Here is a 13,305-nt window from a genome sequence, read left to right as displayed (position 1 = left end):
TCCTTGCTGCATTCCCTTGGTGTGGTAGGACCAAAATCTTGGAACTAATACCTCACCTTTCAGCATTACACTGTTCATTACATCGACAGGACTTGGACATTATTTAATGGACTTGATTTGATTAATATCCCGGGATATGTGAACTGTATATCTTTATTTTAGGACATTTTTTGACGGAACAATTGCACTGATGCATACTGGCCGTGTTGCCTCACACATTTCAAGAAAATCAAAGGGAAGGCAAAGGCAGGCGTCCTTGGGCACACATATTTTAAGCGGTCAGAGAGAATCTAGTGTTAAAGAAAGTCTTTCTGATACTAAAGGAAAAAAAGTTTACTTACACCAAGAATTTTATATTGCTCATGGCTGCCCGTTCTCTCTCCTCCTGCTGGGCTGGCTTGCACTTTCATTATTTCACTAGACTTCAAACCCACATGATAAGTGCTACCATTGTTTTTATACTTTTAATTTCTTGTTCAGATGATTAACTCTTAAAACGGATGCCTTCTTATTATTTAGGGGTCAAAAGGGGGTTGATGGGAAGTGTTGCATGCATGAGACGAGAGAGAGAGAGAGAGAGAGAGAGAGAGAGAGACAGGGAGAGAGAGCGAGAGAGAGAGAGAGAGAATATATGTACAGTATATAATAAGGGTGTAACGGTACATGTATTTGTATTGACCCGTTTCGGTACCTGCTGCTCGGTTCAGAACGGAGGCGTACCGTACGTAATGTAACCCTTACTTTTCAAGGCTGTGAGTCGATCGGGTTACAGTTTCTTTGTGTAGATTATATTTACTCCATCTTCTCTACTATAATGAGGACCAAGACGGTAGGACAGTATAACCCAGAAACGTCAACGGCGCGACAATGTGGCCGCCGCGAGAACGCAGTGCAACGCAGGCTTAAAGTCAATTAGCCAATGCACACCAGTCACAGTGCAGCCGCGTGTTAGACGCGTCCCAGAAGCGGCTCAACACGATGCACGCGAAAAGAACGGCACAGTTTATTATTTGACGCGAGATGCGACCCTCCTGCGTCAATACTACTACCGGTAGCTAGGCTCGGCCAGACCGGAAGTCACTCGTGTAAAAATACGGTGGATCTGGTCGATTTTCAAACGATTTTCAATCGTAACCCCACTTTGAGACCATCAGATCTCTTGAGTGGTAGATCGGGGCACAGTTGACTTGTCTTTGTTGATTTACTGCTGTCTTCTGTGCTATAATAACCAACATGACCCTGTGTTCAATACAAAACCCTCCTACCACAACAAAACAAGTAGGAACTAATATTCCATAGGAACTAAAGTTATACAATATAAAATATACAATATAAATGAATACTACATCACATTTGCAAAATATAAACACATCATACAATAAATAATAGACCGTTTAAATAAAATAAATTTAAATGAGCTAAAACACCTGTAATTAAATAATAATAATAATACCCAGATCCTGCTTACACAATTAAATTTATGAATTTCTGTGTGGCGCTTTAACTTGAGAAAATCCACCAATAAAGCTTTTGAAAACCGTTCATAAGAAAAAAAAAAAAGATTCATTGAGACATTTCATTTGTAAAATACATGTTAAAATCTTTGTCATTGGGATTGCTTTTCTCTTTAGCACAGGACTTCTTTTTTCTTCTTTCTTTCAGAAAGAAAGCTGACCAATACGCGGGGTCTGAAAGGCAAATTGTTGTTGGATTATCTTTAAATACCCGCTACTTTTTTAACAGAATTCTAGCTTTGTATAGGCTAATGTTGAAAGCACAAAGGTGTGTAATAAACAACTAGCACATTTATATTTTGCATTTTGTTTTATTACTGTACCGAAAATGAACGAACCGTGACCTCAAAACCGAGGTACGTACCGAACCGAGATATTTGTGTACCGTTACACCCCTAGTATATAATATATACACTGTATATATTAAAAAAAAACAAAAAAAAAAACACTTAAAATAGCAACCTTTCCATATATATTCATTACTGTCACACATAATGTGGCGTCAGCCGTCATTTCTTATTCAAACAATTGTGTGTAACCAACCAACAACTTTTCATATTTTTGCCCAGGCTCGCCACACTCATTAGCATTGATTGTAGCAGCAGAAGGCAGCTGTTTTGCGAGACGGCTCTAATGAATCCATGCACTAAATGACCAGCGCCGTGCACTGGTCCACAGTTAATGACCAGCTTGTGGACATATTGGAGCATTTTGCTGCAAGAGTCAGACAACTTCTTGAGAGTTGGATCCAAAAGGAGAGCAGAATCGAGTATAATTGGCGCTGGAATGCATACACTCCAAAAAGCACTCCTTGCCCCTTTGCCCTTGCTCCAAGCAAGATTTTCACGAAAGACACGGACTCATACATCCAAGAGAGGTGTTTACAAGACAATTTGTGCTGGCTTGTTTCTGCTGCCGAGTGGAATTAATGAATCTATATGAATTTATATAATCCATATGGGAAACATGCTTACCTACTTTGCTCCCATTAACGGCAATAGACATCCAAGCCATTTTAACTGCGAGGGCTGGGGTAAATGATCATTGGTAGCCTTCACAGTTATAATGAATTGAATATTTATCAGAGTCAATGGCAGCGAACCATTTAATGGAGACGTCTTCACATTTCAAAACAGTACAACTCATTTAAAATGATTCAAATGCAACCAATGACCAAATGTTTGCTCCTCCCATCTAGCATGTGGCTCTGAAGCAGATTCTTACCTACTTCTTGTAGCTCAAGATCAAATTAAAACCAGATAAGTACAGTGTTGTTGATCTTACTTTAAAAAGGCAATTAGTTACAGGTACAAATTAATTCACTGTAAGAGAAATTAGTTACACATGCAAAGTAACTGACGTTACTTTTCTTGTTCGGTACATTATACATTCTGTAAGGTCTTTCACATCAAAGATGTTTAAATTAACTGATTCAATTGAACTGATTTTTTCCATTCCAAAATTTAAAAAATTACTAGGTCACACATTTTTTTTTCTCTAAATTTTACCAATATAAGACTGTAATGGTTAGGGCTGTGCGCGACTAGTCGTTTGTTCGTTTAACTGCCTTTTCAAAATTAAACGTTTTGTATTTACTAGTCGATTAAACGCAGCACCACGCATCTTCAGCCCCTTTCAGACATATGCTGAACTCCGGCAAATCCTGGGATTTAAACAGGTAGCCCTTATGTCTGGAAGCAATTTCCCGGGTCGACTGACAAGGAGATGACTTAACATTAAACGAGTCGCGTCCTTGTATAATGTCTGGGATTTCACCCTGCCATGGCATGCATGAAAGCAGCCCGTTTAAGCCTGAGTTATACTTCCGCGTCAGACCTGCGCCGTCAAGGAAGAATCGAGTTACGACCCTACGCCGTAGCCTGACGCGCACCTCTCGATTTTTGTAACCTTCGCGTCGCGTAGACGCGTATGACGTAGCGAAAACGGACTGTGATTGGTCCGCTCAGACTGTTGTTTCCGGTTTACCGCGAAAACACCGCCATTGTACAATAGAATCAAACATTGTTTTCTACACGCAAAAATGGACCAAGCCGACGGGAGTATCATCGAAGAGCAAGTCTCGTCAAGAAATTATTATTGTGATTGCCAAATGGCAAGGTCGGCGATCGAAAAAATAAATAAATGGAAGAACCACCGAGACGTGGGTGGTCGGAATCGAGTGGCCACACGAAGCGGTGACCCAGTCGGCCAAAAACTGCCAACTTTTTATCACTTTATGTCGTATTTTTGGTTGGTGCACTTCATCATTTACTGTGTACATATGTTTGCTGTGAGTCTGTGACTTATTTACGTGTCACACTTCAAGTATATAAAGAATAAAGCACAGATTTGGTGTCAAGAGTTGTTTTGATCTTTAATTTTCAATAACAGACAGTTCACACACACGATACATCATCACTGATTGAGAGTGCCTCGGTGCTTTTTATGATAACCTTAAAATCAAGCCTCCCAACGCAGTTTGGGAAGTTCCCTAGACGCCAGAAATCTGCTATGGCTTCCCACTGGCTGGTTGTAGGACACGGCAAACAAATCGGGCTGGAGGGCTTTGCAGACCTTGAACGCAGTGCTCGATGCCAGTTTGAAGCTAGCCGCCACAGCTAGCTCTCTCCACCTGAGTCTAAAACTCTGTGCGGCATCAAAAGTCCACCAGACCGCCTCGAAACCGTCTTCTGCGTCGCCTGCCCCTCAACATTTGTATGTTCAATATTTATTCAGTGTTGATGAGCAGAATATTTACTTTCAAGAGTTCCATATTGCATTGTTTATTTTTCTCCGACTAGCGGAAGTAAACAAGCATGCCCCAAAACCGTACAAACATAACGCCACATCCCTCTAGTGGCTTGGCGGTGAATTACAGAGCAATGCGTTCCCTCACCGCAGAACTATCGAATGTCGAATGACGCCGTAGTCGCTACGCCGTCACCGCAACGCAGGAGTATAACTCAGGCTTTATTCCCCGGTCACAGCTTTTAGGCTGATGACGTAAATATCACGGCGGACCGATCATCATTTCCTCTTTCTTCAGTGTTGTGGCTGCTAAGTTGCCTCTGAAGTTTTGATGTCATTTTTGTTTTAAATTGTGAGCTGACTTGCACACTGGAAATTGCATTTGACACTATGAACCGAATTTTTTTTTACTGATGCGTGGGAACAAAAACTTTTTTATAGCAATTTCAAGATTTAAATAATGAGGATCATTGTCAGGCTTGCTGTAAAGCTTGCTGATGAGCTGATCTTTTGATTCAGGTGTGTTAAAGGAGGGAGACATGGAAAACAAGCTGGATAGGTGCTCTCGAGGACCAGACTTGGGCACCCCTGATGTAGATAAATGCGCTATACAAGAACTGTCCATTTTCCCATTTTTATTACTAAACTTTAATTTTGTATGAAGTGTTGGGTGGTCACGCAAATGCAAAATCATATTGGAGGTATTGCCTCATCTGGCAGCCACCATCTGCAAATGTTTTACGTGTTAGTTGGCCCTCTTCCTCTGAGCTGCGGCCATCTGTAACTTTTCTGTTGCCGAAGTATTCCCATACCGATTTCGTTTTCTTTGATGGGGGGAAAAAAGTTCAGGAGTTTGACCTCCTCCAGCCATCGAGTAGCACAGCTCAATCTCTGACTCTCTAAGCAACAACCAGATGGGGAGAGGTAAGCCCTGCAGCTGCAAGCGAGGGATTTCTACCTTTGGGATACAAAAAATGGCTAATACCGTAGGAACGGTGTGACGGAAAATTTTAGTCGTTTTAAAACAGTGACATTTTTATACCACGGTATACCTTGAAACCGATAACCAGCACATGTCTAATACAGTGGTACCTCGACATACGATCTTTTCAACATCCGACAGAAAATTTTACTCCCATTTGTTTCTACATCCGACGACATGCTCGACGATGATTGATGATTTTTGACAGCACCACAGTTTCTTTGTTTTGCCGGACGACAGACGCGCGGCTGATTTTCTTGTGAGAGAAATCAACACTGGATACAATAAGGTTAGTGCAGGTGGAGAAAAAAAATGTGACACCATTGAAATGAAGAGGTAAATGACAGCATAATATAAGCATGGTGTGTGCATCCATGAACTGGGTCTACAATAGAGCTGTAGAATGTCGATCTCGACTGGCGGTCCTCTTTCGTTCGCCAGTCTGTATAAGTTAAAAGTGACAATTCTTATTGTGGTAAAATCCCCAAAGAAATCGTCAGCTTCGTCAGGTTTCTAATCATTTATTCCATCAACTTGTGTAACAAAACGCCAGCATCAAAACCGAAAGCAAAATAGAACCAGACTCTCTTGCTCACCATCACGTCAGCCCCGCGGTGCAGTCAGGTAAAGCAAAAAAAAGTCCGCCACATTAGAACCCGATTCGTTACATTATTACAGGTATTATTATTTATAATTACTATTATTATATTATTATTATTCAGATTTTTATGCAAAATGTATTTGTTTTGCTCTTTTTAATAGCTGTTTGCAATTGTAACAGCAGTATTTATTAAGGATTTAGTGTAGGTTTTTGGGCTGTAGAACGAATTGGAAAATCCTGCTCGACATGCGACCATTTCGACTTAAAAACAAGGTCCTGGAACGAATTAGCTTCGTATGCAGAGGTACCACTGTTATCACATTGACGTAAATCCGTTGACGAGCACAACATCCCGTCGACGGATTTACGTCATCGATGACGTCGAGGGACAGTCAGGACAGCTCTAATATATATAAATTAGGGCTGTCAAAATTATCGCGTTAACGCGCGTTAATTAATTTTTTTAATTAATCATGTTAAAATATTTGACGCAATTAACGCACTAGGCCCGCTCAGACAGATTTAAATGTCAGTACAGTGAAAGGCCAACTTGATGTATATATATATATATATATATATATATATATATATATATATATATATATATATATATATATATATATATATATATATATTAGGGCTGTCCCAAACGACTAATTTTCTCCCGATTAGTCAGCCGACTATTTTGACGATTAGTCGACTAATCTAATAATAATTTTTTTAATTTTTTAAACTAATTTAACAATGAAATTTTTGTTGACGCTTATCAATTAAAAAAAAAACATATTGGAACACTCAAATCATTTATTAAAGTACAAATAAACACGTAAATAACAATAATAAATCACAAATAAACAATGAGTTCAAATGCTGATAGAATTAACTAGTGTAGCATCCCGATTGAAAAGATGGTCTCTTAAACTGATGGTTTACAACTTTTATTCCATCCTTGATGTAAACACACCGTAAGAGCTACGGCGCACACAAATAAAGCAACACAATTAGAAATTAACAAAAACTTTTCACATTTTTCCTTCTAAACCTTATTTATATATCAATGAATTGCCTATATGAATTGCCTTTACCTTATTACCTTATCATTGACAATCTCTCCCTTGAGTGCAATCACTGTATATACTGTATATATTTATGACCTTTTAACCTTATATAATTTTCTATACCATAAAGTAAACCATAACATAAACCTTTCAATTAGCATTAAGAACAATACTAATAGCACTTATAGGCCCATTGTCAATGAAACATTATTATTTAGTAAGGCGACAGCACCCTCTGGTGTACAAAAAATGAAAAAAAAAAAAAAAAAAAAAACCTTACAAACTGCGTGAAGGCGCTTGAGGTGTTTATTCACGGCCGACGTGCAGCTAAGCTTGGCACTGAAGAGACAGGACAGAAGAGTGTACTCTCCTTTGTTTCTTTGAAATAAGTCAATGTTTTGGACACTCTGGTGCGCTTTTTTTGGCTTTGTGCCGCTTTCCCTGCTTGCAAACAGAGCATCCGACATTCTAACTTTCCACGCATATATTTTTTTAACCCTTCATTTACCGTCGACGGCATGTTGTGCTCGTCGACGGATTTACGTCATCGATGACGTCGACTACGTCGACTAGTCGGGACAGCTCTAATATATATATATATATATATATATATATATGGTATTGTAGCGTCTACAAGGACGACACCAACTAGGTGATGACAGTGCACACTCGGCAGGAAAACAGTACATTATTTTCAATTTACTGTACCCACCTGGACGCTACGAATTGTATGTAAACAAAAAAAAATTGAGATGACGCTCGCCACGTGGAATGCTAATGCTAACGAGAACGCAAATGCTATGCTAACACTCCGAGCCACCTAGCCAATCATTATCGCGTTTGCAACGGCGTCAGAACCCCCTTTCCTCTTCCTCCCTTCTGCTCTGCTCTCTCTCCATCTTCATGCAATGAAATTGTAACGCGCCCCTTCACGTCCTCAGTAACGGTAACGGTGTTGCAAAAATGGGAAAAGTAATTAATTACATTACTCACTACTGAAAAATATAATGCAGTTAGAAACGCCGTAATACTCTAACGTAGAGATGTGCGATCACGTCAGTATCGGAATCGGCAAAAAAATATCGGCCATGCCTTTTTTTAATATATATACCTGTATATATGTATATATATTTTTTTAATTAAATTGTTTTCTAATTGTATTTAACGTCACACACATAATATGTTACACTCATTCAGAGTTTTAGTTTAGGCTTAAGGTAGGGTTATGAAATTTATCCCGATAACGGCGGCAATTAATTTTTTTTAAAAAGTGTCACGTTAAAATATTAAACGCAATTAATGCATGCGCTGAATGACCCTCTCACTCACACACACTTGTCGCTCAATCTGTAATGACGCCGTTTTACCTATATAGAGAGATAAAAGGCAGCGCAAAATGAGTAGAGTGAACTTTGGTAGCCTTTGGAGCCTTTTATTAATTGGCTAAAGCCTTGCAATCTCTCTCCCTATGATTAGACATATTATGGGAAGCAACGTGGGGAAGCAAGGTGGCAATTGATCGTTGTCTTAACACCATATGTTATTTCCCAACGCAGAGAAGATAAAGCAATTGGTAGCACGTTGCACAGTCATGGTTCCACTTCCCATCATGCATTTGGGATGGCCACAGTATCATTTACTGAAAGCTCAACAAATACACTAGATGGCAATATTCAGTCACAATATACAAAGTCACAAGTCTTTCTATCCGTGGATCCCTCTCACAGAAAGAATGTTAATAATGTAAATGCCATCTTGAGGATTTATTGTCATAATAAACAAATACAGTACTTATGTACTGTATGTTGAATGTATATATTTGTCCGAGTTTTATTCATTTTTTTCTTAATGCATTGCCAAAATGTATATGGTTGGGAAAAATTATCGGGAATGATTGGAATTGAATCGGGAGCAAAAAAAAACAATCGGATCGGGAAATATCGGGATCGGCAGATACTCAAACTAAAACGATCGGGATCGGATCGGGAGCAAAGAAACATGATCGGAACAACCCGACTCTAACGCCATTAACAACACTGGGTAAGTGTCAGATCGTATCTCAAAGAGAATTGAGACACTGAACTCTCAAGACACAACAATGCATGGATCTCAGAACAGTCGAGACATCACTTCAGTCAATTACTTCTTGCAACATAAAATCTTCTTCGTCCCCATGCCACCAAAAGGTGAGTTTTTCGAATAGGTGCAGTTTCACTTTACTTGGTTGTGTAATTTCACACTTCATGGGAGAACTAGCTATTTATACAAAAGCCATTAAAAAGTACATTTTCCATAATATGTACCCTTGAAGGCATTCACAAAGATAACACTGTCATAAAGGGAGAGTTCTCTTTTTGTATTTTCGCATTGACATTTCATGAGCATTTACATTGAATATCAATCACGATACAAAGTCCCCATTTGATCTCACCAGAGAACAAAATGTGTCGAGTGTAATTTTGACACGCTTTGCTTTAATGAATCCTACTACCGTACTACGTCAAATGCAACTGGACAAAAACAAAACAGCGTGGAAATCTTGCACAAATCATATTTCAACCTCACTTCATCTCATTGCAAAAGTTTTCACTCTCATCAACATCATGATTATACCCGCACATAGGCCCCACAGTGGATAGAGGCAAGATGAGCAGTGACAAGAACTCCTTTTAATAAAAATAATAATATAAAATAAAATACAGTATAGTGATTGAAATTGGAAGTGAAATGTTTTTTTATTCTGTCATAGACTTTTAATAAAGACACCTAGAAACGTGCCCTTATGTGTGATGGCATTCTCAAAGATTCAGTGTGAAATTGAAAGGAATTCTACCATTTTGGGTTGCCAGCGGAATTTGAGGACTCCAAGCACTTTTCCAAGATGAATGCAATGTGTCAACTTTTGATCATTCTGTGGATTCGGTGTGGAAAAATGGGCTTGTTTTGTTTACCACGGACATTTAATATGCGCCAAAATAAAGTTCTTTTCATTTTAATGAATTCTTCCAATTCTACTCGATGTAAGGGAGCGAGGGTGCGCACGCATTGTTCCGCCGTATGCACTTAAGCCTGCACAAGGCATGCCAGATAAAAGCTTTTGTCTAAATGCACACGAGAGTGTGAAAGGAAGTGAGGAGGGTGGCGAGCGAACATTTGGGCAGGATGTGCACCATTATCGCAAGTCATTAACGACAAATCATTACCGCTGATCGCAATCAGCAGAAAAGAAATATCTGGGAGCTGATGAAAAAAATGAGAGAAAGGAAACTTTATCCCATGAAAATGAATACAATGCATGTTTTCCAAATGGTCACATCAGCCATTTTATATCCCCCCAGAATCCTCACTCAACAGATCCCATTACAAGCTTTTGCACTTGTATGTCCAGCCCTCATGCAACTGGGATAACAATCAGTCAATACTAAGATTCTGCCTGCAGGTCATCCAGTCATATTGATGCGTGGCACTTATAAGCTTTAATATCAATAGTGGCGTGGCGTTTAATTGGCCCGGGGCTATTCTAAGGCTTCAGACAGTGTGGGATGGGCAACCGGGGAAATATATGACTTGATGTGGGGTGGTTTAGAAAGTGAGCTCTGGTGGAACTAAGTTTTGCTGCTTGGCAAATTATCATTGTTAAAACACATCGCCATAAATGTACACCTCATATGTAAACAAGGCAATGTGACCCGCTTTTAATTTAGGTCTTTAATACACCTAAAGTGCCTATGGGTCAAATTGACCTGCAGTTTTATTTCTTTAGTATATGCCAAGCAAAATACTTATTTAGGACATCTAAAATGCTCACAGGCCAATTTAATCCGCTCTCTATATGTTTATTTCATCCACTAAAATGGCACGGGGCAATTTCACCTGCAATTTGTTTAGTGCACAAATTGCTCACGGTTGCTGGGAGATTCTTCTTTTTTTTTTTACACATAAAATGGTTGTTGATCTATTTCAGTCACTAAAATCCGTCACAAAAAAATGACCTGCTAAATTTTGACTCATGCAAAAAAAAAAAAAAAAAGTATTCAATCATCATTAACACTTAAGTCACACAATAAAACCATCAGAAAATGGAAAAAGCCATACTACTGATCCGTTTTCCAAGGGATTTTTTGGGTCAATTCGACCTCTAACAATCCAGTCTGGGTAAATAAATTAATGATTAATCACAAATTAAGATGCCGAAGTCAGGATAAACGCATGCCCTACATGTCTAACTTGTAATTATATGCAGCAATTCTCACCCGAGCAGTTCCAGCCGGTGGGCGTCTGGCAGTCGCTGAGCGAAGACGGGAAGGCGCGCAATTGCTCCACGGGTAAAGTGGCAAGAAACGACATCAACGTGATCCGGAGCCAGCCTCCGGTCGCCCCGGTCCAGCGACGCTGACGCCCGAGCTCCGCCACCGCGGGGGGCACCATCGCCGCCGCTCACTGACTGCCGCTACTGCTGCTCTGGCGGCGGCACCACCGAGAGACGCGCGCCGACGACAGCGACTCCGATCCCGGCTGCTTCCGCGAGGCGCTCACACGCCGACTGCGGAGCATTTTCCAAACGACACCGCGCGCCCCATGTAAGAGCCCCAAGAGATTAACCACCTGCAACCGGGGAAGGAGCGTGCGCGGGATGACGGGGAGTCGGTTTAGGGTGGAAAAGTTATCCGAGGAAGGGTGATGCTCGCGGGGAAGAAGGGCAGGGAAGGAGACGGGGAGGAGGCAGAGTGATCCCACAAAAAATGAGGAGACCAAATTGAAGAAGTAACGAAAAGGTGGCAAGAATCCCAAGGCAGTATTGTAAAGGTAATAACAATATTTATATCCACGGATAAGAGAAGCACGCTGCTGTCCTGCGTGGATGGTGACTAGCTGCACTAGTCTGACTTTGGTTGGCTCAATGCATCTCTCTCCGTCTCTGTCTGTCTCTCTCTTTTTCGCTGTCTGTCTCTCTCTCTTTCTCTCTCTCTCGTCTCACGTGTGGCTCATGTATGCGTGGGTCTGTCATGGGGGGCTCAGCATATCATTGGGGACGTGTATGAATTTTAGTGATCTAAACTGAAAAAATTTGCTATTTAACCCTATTAAATGAAGAACTATTGTTTTCCCACCCATAAACAGCTGGTTTTCATGTTGCTTGCCATGAATGTACATGGAAGTTCACGCAATTTTATATCTTCAAAGTGTATGAATTTTCACTCCCCTTGGTATATTGACAAAATGATTTTTTTTCAGTGCAGTGGCGTTGTTAGGTATATTTTAGGGGGGTTTCAGGCACCCTAAATTATTCTTAAGCCCCTCCACCTAAATAATTTGGTGTTGTTTTATTAACAAAATAAAAACAAATTACAAAAAATGCTGACATATTCACTATGAACTTAACGGGAATATTATTTAAAATAAAATCATTAGTGCTTTCAAATTTATCGCGTTAATGGGCGGTAATTAATATTTTAAATAATCACGTTAAAATATTTGACGCATTTAACGCATGCGCGGAATGACCCGCTCAGGCATTGCCTCAAACAGATTACAATGACGCCCTTTTTTGCACATTGAGAGCTGAGGCAGAAAAAGGCAGTGGACACAGGCGTTAAGAGTATTTTAGATAAAAAGTTACTTCGGTTCTCTTGGAAGGTTCTCTACAACAGAGCCTACCTGAGAAGTCTACTGCTTTAAGATGGCGGCTGTTTGCTAACGCTGGCAAGTCTATCATTTTGCATCTAGGTCTCTATACATGTGCTAACACCACCGTGTCCGTCAATTTGCATCTAGTTCTATATACATGTGATATCTAGCATCGTACCGTAGCATCATATGGGGGGAGTTTGTATAGGCTATCGGCTAAAGTCAGGTATTATTGGAGCCACCTAGCATCGCGTTTGCAACGGCGCACAATTTCCTTCCCTCCTCCCCACTCCTACTCTGCTTTATCGTCTTCGTGAGTCCGTGTCTCTGACTTTTCTCGCGTCATTCAACCAACGTAGTAATGCGTAGTAACGCACGCCTTTACATCGTCAGTAACGGTAACTGTGTTTCCAAGATGAGAAAAGTAATTAATTAGATTACTCACAACTGAAAAAAATAACGCCATTATATTCTAACACCATTATTAACAACACTGGTCGTTATCCAATCCATTCCACTTGTTCATATAGAGAACGGCCACATCACTAATAATCCATTCTGTATTTTCCTTGTGACCTTGCTCGTACTAGCACCGTGTGTGCGTGTGTGTGTGTGTGTCCCTCTGACGCACACAGAGTAGAGTGTGAACGTTAATAGATGGATGAAGAATGGAAATAAGAAGGTTTTTCAAGAAAGTGAGTATTTATTACCACTGGTAGTAACAGTCACTTAGCTCCAGCCCCTGGCTTCCACACTACAGACAATCTCTGCGCA

At 40.2% G+C, this 13,305-nt stretch overlaps 1 protein-coding gene across 1 annotated transcript in view; it reads right to left on the bottom strand.

The window, feature by feature from the left end:
* tmeff2a (transmembrane protein with EGF-like and two follistatin-like domains 2a) overlaps positions 1-11,789 on the bottom strand; it is a 315,395-nt gene extending 303,606 nt beyond the window's left edge. The window contains exon 1 of the mRNA XM_057852648.1: positions 11,157-11,789. Within this exon, the coding sequence (XP_057708631.1) occupies positions 11,157-11,331 (175 nt within the window). The 5' untranslated portion in view covers positions 11,332-11,789. The remainder of the gene's footprint in view (positions 1-11,156) is intronic.
* Between the last annotated feature and the right edge of the window lie 1,516 nt (positions 11,790-13,305).

Source organism: Corythoichthys intestinalis, chromosome 12 (assembly GCF_030265065.1).
Source record: "Corythoichthys intestinalis isolate RoL2023-P3 chromosome 12, ASM3026506v1, whole genome shotgun sequence".
In the NCBI taxonomy this organism is placed as follows: Eukaryota; Metazoa; Chordata; class Actinopteri; order Syngnathiformes; family Syngnathidae; genus Corythoichthys; species Corythoichthys intestinalis.
The sequence above is the reverse complement of the archived record's forward strand: the minus strand, read 5'-3'. Positions and strand labels throughout refer to the sequence as shown.